The 17,318-nt window shown below is 45.4% G+C and overlaps 1 protein-coding gene across 1 annotated transcript in view; it reads left to right on the top strand.

The window, feature by feature from the left end:
* Positions 1-5,892: 5,892 nt before the first annotated feature.
* Positions 5,893-17,318, top strand: part of PRKCH (protein kinase C eta) — a 118,252-nt gene continuing 106,826 nt past the window's right edge. Inside the window, exon 1 of the mRNA XM_063333589.1 lies at positions 5,893-6,409. Coding sequence (XP_063189659.1) covers positions 6,050-6,409 — 360 coding nt within the window. The 5' untranslated portion in view covers positions 5,893-6,049. The remainder of the gene's footprint in view (positions 6,410-17,318) is intronic.

The following is a 17,318-nucleotide window of genomic DNA, read 5'->3' as shown; positions in this document are numbered from 1 at the left end:
CGGTGAATTAGAGGGAGAGAACCATGAATGAAGCAGAAGATTTTACAGCCTCCTAGATACACATTAACGTATTTTACTTAAATCCCATTATATATGTGGATGGAAGCTGCTGCCCAACAAAAAGATACAGAAAAATCAGAAAAGCAGAGGCCACTCTAGATGCCTGGTACCTTGGAGCTCTCTTTTTTCAAAGGAGAGCTTTGTTTGGCTAGGTGGGGCTGGCAGGAGGGGCTGGCATGTGAACTGAGTGTCTACAAGGATGGCTTGAACCCATTTCTGAGTGTGTCGGTCATATTTGGGAATAAGCGAGGAGCTAAATTATAAATAATAGGGCAAGACTTCTGGGAAAGAAATAAACCCCAGTAAACCAAAACAATCAGTTTGTTCTCCTGTGTTTCCTGTACAAGTAATAAAATCTAATAACTGAGTTGCTGTTAACAGTTAATGACCACTGCATTTGTTAATGGACCCAGACAAATGAGAGCAGTTTAATACAACAAACAGGCCATTAGTTGTATTAATGGTTGGCTTGTAGGAGTTAGTGCTCTTATAAACTATATTCTGCAGTTTATAATACCAGCACTTTATAAAATGACCTGGCGTTTTCCAAAAAATAAAAAATAATAAGGATCGAGTGAGCGCCAATTTAGTCATGGAAAACAAGTATGCACGGTAACTAAGAAAAGCTGATATTAGGCTAAATCTCTTTTTCTCGTTTGCACTGGAATAAATCAGGAGCAACAGCAGACATACAAACCAGGGCTGATTCTCGTATAGTTTAAATCAGTGGCAGCTTTGCTTTTGACTTCAGTGAGTTTTGGATTGATCCCATAATTATTATCATTAGAGAGGAATTTCATCTCCCCCTGCCCGCCCCCGCCCACAAATGATTCCACACATGGGATATACAGTTTTTAGCAGCTGTCATTATTTAGAGGTTTAACAAGCACTCTTATAGAAAGAACTATAAAAGGGAAGTTGTATAAATAGACTAAAATTAATAGAGGAACCAAATAGAGTTAGTTCCTGCTTCACTAGCCTCTACAGCTCTTTTAATTTTTGATTTTTTAAAGTGTATTTAACTGCAGTTCCATTTACAAGAAATGTCAGTAGCATTTTTGCAATAGTAGTTGTGAAAGCCAAAGTTTTTCCATCGCTTTACAGACTCACTTCTGAATGTAACCAGTGTTTGGTAGAAAATTAAAGTGGAGCAATTTAAGCATTTGCCCTTAACTTGCCAAATGGGGACGATACTAAATTATTGCAGAATTATAGGTTCCTGGTGAAGGGAATAATGCACACTTTGGTAGGAAAAAGAAGTGGAGGTTTTTACGTGCAGTATGAATGGACTCTAATTTGTGTTTAGCTGTAGTGTGAGATGAGGCCAGGCTTAAATCATAAACTTACAACAGGGCTTAGCCAAGCTCTTTGTCTTTCCTTGTGGAGCCGAATTGCAAGTTTTCCAGACAGACTCCCAAAACCATAAAAGGGAACTTGCATAAACTTATCCTTAAGGTTACTGTGACCTGAAAGAAGAAGGCAAGAGTAAACTCAGAGAGTTGTTCCCATCTTTGGCCATTCACCCACCTGCAGGGAATGGTGCCTAGGCCACTCTAAAGAGGTGTCACTCCTGAGTTTTCCTACTTAGATATGGAAATTACAACCCAGAGGAACATAATAGGCACACTGGGTCCCTCCTAGATTCATCGTACCTCAGCCATAGTGTTCCAAAGAGTGGCCAGTAACTGAGACTTCAGAGTAAGACATAAGATGCTTAAGCAGAAAGGGTAAGAAATAAGAGAAACGCAGAGTGGTCCTTCCTCTGTTGAATCCTCTCAGCTGACAATTTGTGGTTTAAGAAGTTTCTGGGCCAGGGTTTATCTCATGGTCAGTAGCCACTAGTAAGTCCATCCTCCATAACTATATAGCCCTTTATGAGGCTATTTGTATTTCTGGCATCCATTTTTGGCAATGAATTCTATATTGTATCTATGCATTCTGTGAAAAGGTGTCTGCTTCTGCATGTTTTAAACCTGCTACCTCATAATTTCAGTGAGCGCCCCTTAGGTCTTGTCTGGAAAACAATGAAAATTCTTTTCCCATTCATCCAGCTCATATGGTTTATGATTGTACAGATCTCCCTCACATTTTCCCCTTCAGTCAGTCTTTCCCAGACCCAGAAATCTTAAGCTAGGCAGTCTCTCTCTCTCTCCCTTTGCAACCCTCTTTCATGCCTTTGATCACCTTCGTCATTTTTTTCTGTGCCTTTTCTAGTTCCACTCTGCATTTTTTGAGATGGAGGGAGAAGTAGACTTGCACACAATATAAATGGTATGGGTGTATCATGTATACAGTGGCTGAGTGATGATTTTGACTTTGTTCTCAGTTCTGTTTCTAATAATTACTGCTAGTCTATTAGTCTGTTTGATAGTTGGTGAGCACTAAGCTGTTTTTTCCAGGAGGTTCTCCACCACTACATTAAAATCTTCTCCTAGAGTGGTAGAAGGTTAGTAAGATTGCCTATTACCTCTTTGTTTACCCTGTAATTTACCTATTATTCTGATTGGATTGCCTAGTGTGCTTTATTTTGTATTTATTGCCACCACGTGCCATCTGCTATGGTGCTGCTCAGGCACAACGTCAAGAGATCTGTTCATTCTTCTCAGTTGGTTTCTTGAACAACTGTGTGTCATCCGCTGATGGCTCAGGAAACCATGCAGCTTGGCAGGAAGCTCTAGGAAGAGCTCAGCCTCCCTGAACACTTGAGGGCACAAAATGAATCAACTTGCCAAGTCTGGAGCCTGGTCTTGGAGCTCCTGCTGGGGAAGAGCAGCCATGCTCCTGCAGACCTGCCTGGCACCGAGAGCTGTGCAAGGAGGTTCAGTGCAGCCATCACCAGATGGTGCTGCTGCATTCAGCCTTGCGAGGTCATTGTGTGCAGGGATGTTTTGATTCTTGGAAGGAACTACTGAACTGGGGATGTTTTTCTGCTGCTTGGATGTCTGGAGAGTAGGGAGGGTATGTTCTGACTTTATGTCACTAGTCAGTTCTCTTTGAGAACCGGACATTTGGGCTTTGGCTGGGAGTTCAGAATAGGGATGTGTTTGAGATCATCTGTTCCAGACTGGTTCAAGTGGATAAACAAAATTAATTAGATTCACATCATCGGAGCCCACAGGATTGATTTTTTTCTTCCAATGGAAAACTGGCTAGCAACAGGTATTGCTGCTCATAGGGAATATTTATCACTATAGCTCACCTGTATTTTCTATAAGTTTTGTAATACTTGCTGTTTTTTTTAAAGGCCTAAATGCAGGAATCATATTATCACATGAGAATCCAAAGAACCACTGTACAGAAAAAGTTCATTTAAGTTCCCTTTCCTATTGCTATTATCTATGAAACTCCAGTGCACAAAGTACTTCACCTTGTGTGATTAAGGAGAGGAAATGGCACCGTCTGAACCTTTAGCACATTCTGGTCTCCCTGTTTGTGCCAGTAAATATGTGAGCCCGTCATTACTGCTAACAAGTTGCTTGGGAAGGCTTTTATCTCTGCCTGTTCAGAAAACTGAGGAAAAGAAAAATTTTGACAGTATTATAGCAGTTTGCGATTGTAATTCATGTTTATCTATTAACTATAGTCTACTATCTCCAAGAGTTCTTGTGAATGCAAGTTGATATTCAGCCTTCTCAAAAGGGTTTATCTGCACTGTTGGGGGGGCCTACAGAGGTTTTAATTTCCATAAGGCAAATAGATCCAGACCAAAAAACTTAGAGGCAAACTGGGCGTGCTGCACTAAACCAAAATTCGTTCTTTTAAAATCAACATTCTTCATTGCTATTGCACTGAACTCTTTGAAAGCCTCTAAGCAAAGTAAAATCTATGTTTGATGATTTGGAGTTTAGAGAGTGAGTGCTCCAGCCTGTATAAAGCCTTCAGCCTCATCTTGTGGACATTCATGCTGGGTGCTTTAAAGTTCAGGCTGTCTTTAGGAGTCGTCTGTAGTGATTACAGAGAGTCCCGGTGAAATCTTCTAAGAACTGTGCATTGCCCATGATGGTCAGAATGGGTTCTGCCCTGACATGTGGACTCCAAGGGACGGCTCATGATTAGGAAGGATAGAAGTGATGAAAGTGCAAAATGACAAATAACGATGCTCTTGAAAAGGTAAATGAAGGGCTCTTTTTATTTTACGGTGTCATGAGAGAACAGTGTTGAATCAAGAAATTAAAGTGATAGCAGATATACAGCTGATAAAAGAAATGTTTATTTCTGACCCGCTCGCTGCTGAGGCATGGAGGAATCCAAGAAGGTATGAAGATTAAAACCAGGATATCTGTAGGGAAAAGAAAACTACCCAGAATGATCATAGCTAATGCTAAAATGCATTTCAGAAGGAACACTGGCAATTTCTAAGATTAAGTCTGTGTTCCTCCCCAGGATGACCTGTCCTATCCAAGCTCAAAAATTCTTAAACACTTTTTATCTTCAGCTAATAGTGATAAATTGAGGAACTTTAAGGCCTTGCAAGGAGACTTGTCAAAGGTCTGATTTAAGGGTCTACGAGTTTTTCTGGCAGAACTGTTGCTTCCACGTGAGGAATCACATTACTGAACCTGTTCCACCTGCTCTCTCCAGAGGAGGCAATAGGAGCCTTGCTCTGTCTGAGGCTGGAAGGAGCCTTGGCTTGGTGCTCCTGCAAAATGTGGTGCATCTGGACGGAGAAAAGGGAGTGGGAAGGAGGGCAAGGAGGAAGAGGGGTGGGAAACCAGAGGCAGTCTGCTAGGGAATGGATAGAATGTGAAAGATGAAGGGCTGAGGGGAGAGGAAGAGGTTGGAAAAGTAAAAGAAAAGAACAAAATAAACACACACACACAAGAGGCTGCATGCTGTCAGCCAGCCTTGGCACTGTGCGGCAGTGGTGGGGGACCTTCAACTGACCACATCTTCTGCTGCGGGGCTTGCAACCTAATGCAGACAACGTTGGCCAAAGAATATAACCAGGAAAGCAGGATTTCACTGTTGCCTGACCCAGCCCACACCATTTCACTGTGAACTTTGGAAAGTAATTAGAAGTATTTAAATTCTGACTTTATTAAGCGCCATGAAAAACCAAAAGAAATCCACCCAAAACAAACCCTGCACACTGAGTGCCAAGAACGTTAATCGTATGCAATTAATCCCAAGCGGCAGAGTTGTAACAATAAACTTTTCGATAGCAAAATCAACACATCTTTATATTCTCTGGACACGTTCTCCCAGCCCAACGCGCAGCCCCAGCACTGCGACGCTGTGCAACGCCCGCTGTGAAAGACAAGGTACAAAGTAGCCGAGATAACGCTGCGCTGCTTCGCTCCTCTCCCCGGGCGGCTGTGACACCGACACCGATGTGAAGCGGGGCGGGAAGGGGCTGCTACATCCAAACAACCCCAAACAACCGGGGGGTGTTTGGGAGACCCGCGGGGGGCCGCGCCCCTGCATTTGCGGGGAGAGGCGCTGGGTCCCCCCGCGCAGGCAGCCCGGCGCTGCCCTTGCTGTCCCCGCCGCGCTTCTCGCGGCCCGGCCGGCGGCTCCCCCTCGCTCGGGGGCTCCCGGCTGCTGCCGGCCGCACCTGTGCTAACGGCGCGGGGCGCCGCCTGCCACCGCCGCGACCGGGCCGGGCCGGGCCGGACCGAGACGTCCCGCCCGCTCCCCACCCCAGGCCCGCCCTCGCGCCGCTGGTTCGCGGCTCCTCCCCGCCCGGCGCCGTCCCACGCCCCAGGTGTTCCCCGCCGCGCCGGGCTGAGCCGAGCCGCGCCGCTCCCCCTCAGCAGCAGAGGCCCGGGCTGGGCGGCGGAGCGGCTGCCCGCTGCCGCGGGAGGTGGGCGGTGCGCGGCGGGGGCTGGGGGGGGGAGCGGCGGTTCCGGGGCCCCGGCATGGCCCGGGGGCGGGCGCGCCGCCGCCGCCCGGCCCCTTGAGGAGGCGCGGCGGGGCTGGCTGCCGGCCCGGCTCCGCGGGAGAGGGGTCCGACTCTCCTCCGGGCTGCCGGGCGCCCCGGAGGGAGGCCATGTCCGGAGCCATGAAGTTCAACGGGTACCTGAAGGTGCGGATTGGGGAGGCGGTGGGCCTGCAGCCCACCCGCTGGTCCCTCCGGCACTCGCTCTTCCGCAAGGGCTACCAGCTCTTGGACCCTTATGTCACCGTCAGCGTGGACCAGGTGCGGGTTGGGCAGACCAGCACCAAGCAGAAGACCAACAAACCCACCTACAACGAGGAGTTCTCCGCCACGGTTACCGACGGCCATCAGATCGAGCTGTCCGTCTTCCACGACACTCCCATCGGCTACGATGACTTTGTGGCCAACTGCACCTTGCACTTCCAGGACCTCTTGCGCTCCACAGGCCCCAACGACAGCTTCGAGGGCTGGGTGAGTAGAGAGCTCAAGGAAGAAGCTGAAGCTGGGCTCCCCTCTGAATGAATGAAGGCGCTCGAGGGGTACTTGTAGAGCTGGGGCTTGTCCTTGCATGCCTGTGCTGCAGATGCACGCAGCCTGGTGTGTGTGCCTGCCTTTTACGCAGGTATACATCCATGCATCTGTGCCCCTGTGCTTTAGATTTGCTTAGACTGCTATTTCAGCTGATGCATTTTGGGACCCTAAGAATAAAAAGCCTCAGCTGTTGTAGCTTGAGGGTCAAGACCCTGTAGCTAAAGGCTGTGAACCTCTCCTCTTTGTAGACTAGCAGGGAGAGGACTTGTAATACATAACCAGCAAAGTACACCTGCAGACTCACACTGTCATGCATCTTCCTTCTTTTTCTTAGTGCACAGAGACATACTTGCGTACCTGGGGTTGGATGTATTTCTGCTCAGATCTACACATGCTTGCACAATTGTTTGATGTGTGCGTGTGAATTTCTTTGACTTCTTAACAGAATGGCAGGACTAGTCTTGTGTCCATTATGTACACCACTGTGCTGGTTGAACACAATTTCACTTACAGCTAATTCTGGGTTATTTCCAAGTAGATGTCACTTTTATCCGGCCTAGAGAACCTCATTTATGTCTTATTCCTAAGGGTAAGTGAAAGGAATAGTACAGGCTCTGAAGTTGTGCCTTTCCTTCCAGTACTGTAAAGGAGGAGGGAGTGACTGTATTGATCCAGACAGTAGTTTGCTTCTAAGTGTTAGGTTAAAAAAGATAGAAAAAAAAAAAAAAAAGGGTATTTCTTCTGAGTAAAGAAGGTGCAGAAGAGCTGAGAATTTCCGAGGTTTAAGATAGGTATTAACTTTTTGAGTGCAGGAAGTTCAGCACATGTGGTCAGGTAACCACCACAATAAAATCAGACGTGGAGGAAAGAGCTGACACCGTAGAGAACAGATAGGCATCTCGATTGTATCGCTGGGGAGAATGCTGGTGCGTTCTGTTCTCAGCCAGTGTCTATGGCTGAGGTGTGATGCTACACCTCTGGGGTGATTACAGGGACATACCCATTGCAGGATCGATTAATAGGTGTATTGGTACTATTATTTTTTTTTCTTCTTATGGTCTACTTAAGTATCCTATGGATAGGCTCAAAGCTCATGCAGTAGAGATGGTCTCTCTCAGACAGTCACTGTTTGTGTTGGGCAGAGGAATCCAAGCTAGCCTCAAACACGTTAGCTCAGGTATTGCTCCTGACAGCATGGCCAGAGCAGAGTTCACGGGGCTTTGCTGCATGGTGTGTACCCAGCTTCCCAGGCTAGTCGTGCTGCTGGAGAGAAACTGCACTGGGGATTTGTGGTAAAGCAGTTTTAAATACAGAACGGACCTCTGTGGGCCAGGGAAAAGGAGGGAGCTCAGGATAGAGAGCTGTGGTTTTGAGGGTTTTCTTCATGTTTGGTTTGCTGGGGGTGTTTCCTCTTTGCTGTTGGAAGAGGCCCTATCCTCTTGGGAGCCTGGCGTCCCACTCGCTCTGGGTCTGGCTACACATGGGATTGGACTGCTCTGTTGCAAAGGTGGTGGCCTTATTTACGTTACTGAAATATCTGTAATAATATTGCCTCCGTTGTGGATGCATGCATGTCCAGGCGCCCACTGTTTCTTTCGCTTCATCCATCCTGCAGTGCTGATTTTTAGGACAGATGCAATCTGTGGCCTGAAATGCTTGTTTGGTCTTTGGTGAGGGAAAAGTTTCTTAACCCTGCTGGATAGGCACGTGTTTTGTGAACGCCTGTACCTGTGAGTTGATGGGTGCAATGGAGTGGGAAATCAGCGAGTTTTTTTAAGTAGACTGATGTAAACTGATGTTATTTCTGTGCATGTAGACAGAGGCTAAGAGCGGTTGCTCTTCTTTTCAGTTAATGTCTAAAAATTACAACTGGGGTGAGTTTAGTGGGGAGTGAGCAAGCGGTCATCTTCTGTTCCCTTTCTCCTCTCCCCTCCCTTTTGACTTGCTTTGTTAGCATCTCCCATAGCGTGCAGCCAGGATCACATGATGACAGGGAACAGCATCTTGCCCTGATAATTTAATATGTCTTGATAAATCCAGCAAGGCTGTCACGGGGTTTTTTGTAATCATAAGGGGTCTTTTGTAATCATACTAACCCAAGGTCCATGAACTGCTGGCACGATACAAGACACCACAAGGGATATGTAGATGATCTGCAACACCTCCACCCTGAAATACTTCATAATGCCCTTTTTCCATCCCCAAATCAAAAGTATGTATAGGCAAGTGAATGGAATGAAGGGAAAATTGGTGAATCCTCAACGTTTAACGTAATGTGGCTTATAATTATTTGGCTGTGTAGGTTTTTCATTTTGATTTGAAATAGAATTTCTTGTGCTCACTTTTCAGAGGCAAGGACAGCAATCTATTGGTAAACTCCAAATGTTCCTTGGATTGACAACAGCAAAATAGGACAGGGCAGCTGGCTGCCTTTGCTCCCTGAGAGGTCTCCTCTGGAGAGCTGAGCTGCCGGGAATTACCTGGGACAGTCCCTCAGCTCATGTGCTGGCCTGAAGGTTTTCGTGTGAGCTCTCAGGCTTGTGATACTCTGTTTATAAATGTCGATTTTCTCCTGCTGGGGAAAAAAAAAAGTGATTAGTTGTAACATTGGTCACTGCCTCTTGTGAGAATTGTAGGAAGTGTCGGCAAGGGATGAGTAGGAGCAGTTGGCGTGTAAGCCTTGGTGCTTCCCAGGTGACTTGCAGGTACATCACTGCAATTATGACCCCAAACACTTATGCAGGTGAGTAAGTGTATGGACATGAACTGTCTCATCAGTAATGCTTATACACCTGAGTCATCCCACTGGGTACTGGAACAGAGTTCTCTGTTCCTGTTTTGCATTTAAATCCACGTTCCAGAGACTCTTCAAAACTGACCCTTTTTCTTCTAACCTTTTTGATTGTTTTCTGAAGTCCTTTTAGTAAACACATTAGCATGGTCTGGATATTTTTTAATTTGCGTATTAGTTGTTAAATAGATTTGACTAATTTTACACAGATTAAATCTGTAAAAGCTTATTAACTTCAACATCCTTCTCTCTGTTTCCCATTTCTTATATTTACTTGTCAAGTTGCAGAGCAGTAATTTTTGTTAATACTGTCAATTAAATGCCATCTCGCCTTCAGCGTGCTTTAATGTAGTTAAAACCGGGAGCGATCTCTCTGGTACGATGTTCTTTCTGGTAGGCATTTTCCTGTGTGGGTGTGAAATTGTGCAAACCTGAATGGTAGCATTTTACACAGGTGCGCATGACCCTGCCAGGTGCAACCCAGTAAAGAATTAAGCTGGCTGCTCTCCGAAAGCTGTTATGTCTTACATCAGGGTTGAAACTTGTCTTTTGAAGCATTTAATTTTGCACTAGCAAGTGCTAAGACCTTTTTGCTTGGCATATACAGCTTTAAAAGGTAGTATCTCACCTCTTTAACTGTCTCTGAGTGCAGTATAGGAAGCAGTCACGTGTCAGTGAAGCAACATAAATAATTTTGAGTACTGAGTTGTAACTGAAAGGCGAGATGTTTACAATACATAGGATTATTCCTATGAGTTTTATGTAGTACCTGAAGTAATTTTTAAGCTTGGATAAACACTATTTACAGGTACTGAATTGCATTGTTACTAGGGAATGATTTAATTACGATTGTAAAAGTTGTTAGTCCCTGGGTAGGGATGTCAAAATTTCTAGAACTTTAACAAGGAGTTAAAATTAAACCTAGATCTTGAAGTAGCAAGTTATCAAAGTATACTGAAGGAAACTAGATAACAGATGGACCATAAGATTAATGAGCCAATCGCAACTTCCTGATGAGTTTGTTACCATTTGCTCATGTGTGCAGGAAGAGATTAAGACAAGTAATACTCGTGCACTCCTTAACTTGAGCTCTTTTGCTTGTTTCTTATGATTTTTTTTTTCTTAAGGCAATAAGAATTGTGTTTTACCCACGTTTATATGCAATTGTATTTACTGAACATTAAGCTGAAGAGTTAAAGGAGAATACAACGTCTTCCCCAGAGCATCGTGACCCTGGCAGAGAGCCAGGGTGCTGCAGGTCAAGTCAAATACGATCTGGTTGCTTCTTGCTTTGACTCCACTTCACTGCAGAGTGTTCTCCAGGTGGGCAAAACTTACATCAGGAAGCCAAAAATACTTCACAGCTGTTGCCGGAGGATTTTGTGATGCGGTATTTTGTGTCTGCATCAGCCTGTGCCTACCTGTAGAGATGGACTGCAGCTTGTAGAGCGGGACTAAATGGTATCTCCTTCCGTAGGTCAGTGTGAAGCTGAGATTAAGAGCAATAGCAGTCTGTCCATATGACTTCTGTTTCCATGCACATGACGAGCATGTACATAGTGCAGATCTCCGGTCTGTATGAAGTCATGCTGCACACTAATTGCAGGCTAGGCTTGAGTAAGCTCCTTTGCTATTTCTTGGTAAGTTTTAAGTTGTTTCTGTAATTATTATTACTGATATGCAGTTATGATGTTGAATGGGAATAGTGGAGGGAAACACTCACTGCAGAAAGGAAAATGGTTTGTGAAGCCACCAGAACTTTGGCTTCTGTTTCTTTCCTTTAGCATACAATTGTCCTTTTGGCCCTACAAACAAACCCTTCAAAATGCCAGCAGAGTCCCATGCACCAAGGCTACCTGAGAGTGCCCTGCAGCCTAGAACAAAGGCTGTAATAAATAAAGGAAAAAAACATTGCTATTGGTCAAGTATTAGATAATCCTGGGATGTGTGATGCTAATAACAGTTTTACTGATCAAGGCAGATGAGAACGACTAGAGCTGACTGTGTCACTAAGAGCTGCATGCTTACTGCCCTGTTTCAGCATCAGAAGGTGAGCTGGTTAGGAGTCCTATTTCTCGCTCGTCCACGAGCTCCTCCCCAGTAGATTGCCTGTCTGGCAACTGTGATTATCCTTGGAGAACACAGGCATTTTGCTTAAGAGTGTGTTAGTCTGGAAAGATTTGATCAAAGCTTGAGAAGAGCCAGTTTCCAGTGGTCACAGCCACTGAGATGCCAGTAGGGGTCTGTGGGATTGGAGTTCATGCCCTGGCTTCGAACTGGGTACAGCAGGAGATGAGTTTGGCTGTCCTTCATGCCACTGGGTGACTGGTCCTGCTGTGGTACCGGCTTTCTAGTGTGTTCCTTAGTTTTTCCACAGCTATGTCTTGAGAACTGTCGCTTTGATGCTGCCGGAGTTGGGAAGGGCTCTGGGAATGCTGGAGAGGTGTGTGGGAGAGGAGCACATTTACCCACCCAGCGCAATTTGGCTGGGATAGGCTGTGCAAGCATCACCATGTCGCTTTCCCTGCCTGGGAGCAGCCGCAGAGCCGAAAGTTCAACCCAAACCTTACTGAAAGGTAGCCGACCCCTCTGGCTCCACAGCATGGTGGGCATGTAGGTTTCCAGCTGGAGCCTGGTCTGCTCCCTACACAGTTGGCTTGTCAGCCCGCTTCGGCTCTCCAGCTTGGTGGCAGCTTCTCGGTGTGGGGTGGAGTGGGCGGCTGGGAGAGGCCCCAGCTCGTAGTCACACGAGGTTTTCTGGAGTTGTTTGTCGAAGCCCATGCTAATGTGGTTGCTGGGGTGCAGAGCTGACTTTGCTGGGGTTAGCTTTCTATGCTCAGCTGGTGGTGTTGCCACTGAATTACTTGCGAACTCTGGTTAGAGGGAGTGGGGCAGGCTGAAGGCTGATGGCCATGTCTCCTTCAGCAGCGTTAGCCATGGCAGAAGCAGCTCTGAGGGTGTTTGCGGACCTGGGCCCTCAGCCCTGGGGTTGCTCTTTTTGGAGAGGCTATGTGCGGAGGAGGAGGAGGAGGAGGAAGGGGCCAGCGGGGTGACCGCAGCACAAGTGAGCCCAGCACCCCAGGAAGCTCTGTCCCCAGCCCCGCTCTCTGTGCACCGTGGGCCTCACCTCACTCTGTTCATGTTTTACATTCAGCTTTTACCGCAGGTCTTTCTGTAAAAATGCATTTCATCCAGGCTGTCTGAGGCTTTCTGTTTGGAGTATTTTCTGAGTAGTGATTTGGTTTCTAGCCATTTTGAGCTTATAGGCAATAAAACCCACAGAAAAGATTGTCAAGGGGGCCGTTTAAGCTATTGAAATGCCATTAGAAAGTCTACTGATTTACAGTGTAATTCAATATGAAAGCATATCCCTTAATGAAGTGAATAAGACTCCCACCCTTTCTTTGGAAACTATTAAAGCTCATTTGATGTTTTAGGCTTGATTGTAGCTATTGTGCTTTGCTAATACAATCAAGAAATGGGGGACCTTTTGCGTAACCATGGAGAAAAAGACGAACAGAAGAGTTACCAAGTGAAACGAGCTGCTGACAGCTTTTGTAAAGGATTCTGGATCAGGCATCGCGCCTTCCTGCCTCCCAAATCTCAGCCTATTTAGGCACGCTGTTAATATATGTCAAACCATGCTGCAGACTTAATTTCTTCTGGAGACAGTGAGCAATCTTTGTTCTAATTGCTTATTCCACTCCTGCGTTATTTGTGGGGCCGTGCAGTGAACCAGGCCGGAGTCATGTCCTGGTGGAGCTCACCAGGCAGTTGTTGACCTCGGTTGTGCTGGTACAAGAAGCCCTGGCTGGCTGCGAGGGAAAGACTTGCTTTATAATTATATCAAAGATAGCAAATGTATGTCTAAAACAAAGTGCATCCTGAAGCGTCCAATTAATGTTGCTAAGCCACTTAGGGTAAGCCAGACAAACAACTTAAATTTCTGCAATGCCAATGAGATTATTTTTTTTTTTTAATTCTTTGATATCATGTTATGTTCTTGTCGCTCAGGGAAGTAAACTGCTGAGGAAACCATCGTGCTTTATTTTAAAAGCCAGAACCATGAACAGATGTAAGCCAGGTTTTGTTGCGTTAGCGTGATGCTGTGTGAGAGCAACCATTGCTGTTCCTCGGCATTTCTGGTGCTCTGATATTCAGCGCTAAAGTCTCAGTGTCTATGCTGGGCCCAAGGTGATGGAAAAAATTGCTTTTTCACTGCCTGTGCAAGGCCTTGTATGCCCTTGTGCCCTTGTTACACTAGACCAGAGGCATCTAATCAATGACAAGATCTATCCCACGGGCCTGCCAGAGCAGTTTTACCGGCTGATGTCCCGCTCCCTGCTTTGCTCTTTCCTGGGGCTCCTCAGATGTGGGGCAGGGGACAGCTTGCAGGCAGAAGAGCCGCCAGCTTGTTTTTGGCCACTGTCTTCCTGGTGGGACCCACTGCATCTCCAGAAAGCCTCGTGCTCTCTAGCCCGCCAGTGATCCGTGTCCTGATGGAGGGATGCAGCCCTCAAGACAGAGAGGTGCATCCGCTGCAGACAGGGGATGCCTGTGTCTTGTCTGTGTGACAGAGGGATGTCATGTCCAGGGTTACCTCTGAGTGCCACCCTGCAAACCAATGAAGCCCAGCCGGGGAAGGGTGGCAGCCCTGTGCTGCACAGACACAGGGTGTTTAGGACTTCAGGTCTGGGATAAGGTTTCAGCTTGTCTGCTGGCCCTCCTTGTTGCTGGATGGGAATTCCTGTGCTCCATTATAGAGTGTAGACCTGTCCTTCAGGTTGGCGCAGCCGGCGCTGGAGTAAGAGCGTGCTGCTGTGACTGTAGTTACCCATGAGCTTTGTCAATACAAAAAAATGTTGGCAGGGGAGGAGGGAGGGGAGTGTGAACCTGTAGATGACATTACGTAAAGAATTTTTCTTGGTGATTGCCTGCCAAGTTTCGTAAGTATTGAGTTTCATGAGTGAGTTGATTGTGTTTGTATCAGTGATACAGTGGCAGCTCTCCAGACTCCTTCCAGGAGAGGTCTCCTTGCTGTTGAACAGACAGCAGATGAAGTAGTGGTACAGAAACAAAAGTTGGGCAGCTTTGGCAGCTGACTTCAGCTTGTGAGATGAGAGGTACATTATTTACTGTATTTTTTTAACCAACATGACAATGCTGTGTAGGCCTTTGACTTTTTTTTTTTCTTTTTATTGCAATACAGATATTTCTGTCAAAAGGAGGAGAGAAGGAGAATATATCCATGCAAGACGTTTCTGAATGTGTGATTTGGTGTAGGAGTGTTACACGTCTGCTGTGCATTTAAAAAAAAAAACAACAAACTGATAAAATCATTTGCAGTGTGAAATCACTTGACAGATCAGCAGAGCTCTGTAACCTCTCAGATGGAGACCAGTGAGGGAGAGGATGTGAGAAACAGGCGGTGTATCTGTGCTGTCCCAGGACATTGCACCTAGCAGTAAGAATTATACTGGCGATGTGCATCTAGGGACTGAGGAGAGGTTTGAGACGGTAGTTCCGTATCTGAACACTGAGGTGTTTTTCCTGCCTTTGTCTTGCGTCTTTAGTATCAGTTGTCCTCAGAGGCCAGATTTTGACTTGTCTGCTGGTCCGATTTGGTCTGAAAAAGCAGGTCATACCTTCCTACAGTGCTTCTGGTTTTTAGCCCTCTCTCTGGCTTGCTCTGTGGTTTCTGTTTTGCCTTTGCTTGTTTCTTATTTTTTTCTTAGGTCTTTGTCATTACCCTCCATTTTAGCATAGTACTAAATTTTGTGTTTTTCTCTTGGGTAAATTTAATTTTACTCTGTCACGTAAGCAAGCTGTCACTTGTACATTAAAGTCCTCATATACATCTTCACTTGCCTCAGTATCTTAAACCTCCTATGGGAGCAATAGAGTCTTAGTTTGGGAATCCTTTTATTGTTTTTGGATAGAAAATATTTGCTGTCATTCACAGTTTTATAGATGCTGTAGTAGGTTCAAGCAGGGACCAGTCATAACTATGCCAAGTGCTGTAGGTATGAGTCAGAGAGAGACGTGCACTGTCAGAAAGATCATTTAGGGTTGTGTCAGTTTGCTGGAGCTGTCTGCCTCTACTGTCTGGATAGGAAAAAGGGTGACAGTTTTACTATGACACTAAAAATCAGCATGGGATGTCTGTACTCCTGAGTGATTTATCTGACAAAATAGTTGCAAATAAATGCTGTCTCTGATAGCACTGGAGTTGGCTTGTCTACCTGCGAGTTAATTTCTATGGTGACTCTCTCCACCTAGACTGGTCAGCGTGCTTATCCTGTACTAAATGTATTCAATTCTCGGCTGAGCTCCTTCAGAATAACGAAGGTTGTCTAAATCAAGAACAACTAAGGAAAAACTAGCTTATCCTGTTTGAATTCCTACTTTGTCCTGCATTTATTTTCCTTGGTAAACAAGGCCATATTGCTTTTTGGTTTTTTCCCCAGGACTGAAGAGCAGAGGGAAAATATGTTGTTCTAAAGTGGTGAAATCTGGGGATTGATTTACTGAATGTTTTCTTCTCTCTCGTATCCTTTAATTCTTTTCAGATTTAAATGCTTTAAATCTGAAGAAGAGAGGGAGAAACCTCTCGTGCGGTGGAGCCCAATTCTTATCCTTCTTTCACATGTGAACTCTGGCACACTCCATGAGATGCTCTCCATAGCTTACTTCTTTCTGGCATCTATTTTTAATAACATCAACATGAAAGTTGTCTTCCTCCTTTCTTACTGGTTGTAAAATATCACTCTAAAAAGTTTACCTGCATTTTCTGTGAGATTTCGTCAGAGTAGGAGCCTGGTGTTTGCCTCAGCGTTTGCTTGCAGGGTTTACATCGGTGGATTCCCAATGGCATCGATGGAGTTATGCTGCCAGCTTTGCACTGGTCTAATTGGGAGAAGAGATGGACATGTTTCTTTCCTCCTTCTTGCATGCAACAAGCGTTTATAATGATGGCTGGGTTGTACATTATTTATCAAGCACAGCGAGTGCTCATAGAGCCCTAAGAAAGGGGAAGGAATTGGCTTCTGTGCAATGAGTTTATTATCTAGGTCATTCACAGACTGAAGCATCTAACATTAATCTATTCAATGAAAATTTATTCTGTAAGGCAGTTTGTTCCTGAGCCTGGAAGAAAATATAACCATGTGAGGAAAATGTTCCTTTGCGGTCCAAATCCATGGTGGGATTTCTTGTCAAAGCTACTCAGCTGGAACACGCTATTTAATACAAAAGCTATAGTGGGTGTCAAATGTGTAGGATGATCCTCCATCTCCTAACAGGGCTTAGTGGGAGTATTGCTGTTGGTAATCAGTTTGCAAGATGGAGCCCCACACCTATCACTTTATTATCTGTTTACTTAATAACAGTAAAAAGTCCAGTGTAGGAGCTTTGGGTACTCCCACAAGAATTCCTCACAAGACTGGCTTGGGAAGGAGGGTGACTTACTGGAGATTGTTGGAAATGACCCTGCAGTCAGTATCCTTTCTTAGAAGTTTCAGCGTCTTGTTTCTGCCAGGGACTCATGTGGCAGCTTACAGACCCATGCTAAGAAAAAAATGCTGGTTCATTAAGTCTTCCCTACCATAGTGGGATGTGATTGTGGTGGTTTAGTAGCTACTATACAAGCAACTAAGTCGTTCTTGGTTTGAAGTGGAGCAAAACTGGGTAGAAACCCAGGATAACCCATCTTCTGCTAGGATAACCCATCTTCCTCTCAAAAATTAGCCCCTATTATAATAACCCCACTAGTACTTAATGATAGTATCTCATTTTGACCACATTTTCCAATAATTAGCTCAAGTAACATTTAGCCTGTCTTGCCAAAAAAGATGAAAAAGTTTTTTCCCCATGTGCTTGATTCTAGGAAGGAAAGTGTTTCGCTTTCCTTTGCAAAATCTTGCTGAATGGTTTTTGGCGTGAGCTGAGGAAAGCATCAAGTTCATTGTGCTCATGTCCAAGAAAGGAGCATGTTCTAGCTACCCTGGGGCTTGTCATCATCTTGGGGTGACAGTATTGAAAAGGAGAGCAAACTCTTGG

The sequence above is a fragment of the Chroicocephalus ridibundus genome, chromosome 4, assembly GCF_963924245.1.
Source record: "Chroicocephalus ridibundus chromosome 4, bChrRid1.1, whole genome shotgun sequence".
Taxonomy (NCBI): domain Eukaryota; kingdom Metazoa; phylum Chordata; class Aves; order Charadriiformes; family Laridae; genus Chroicocephalus; species Chroicocephalus ridibundus.
This window is presented reverse-complemented; position numbering and strand designations above follow the sequence as displayed.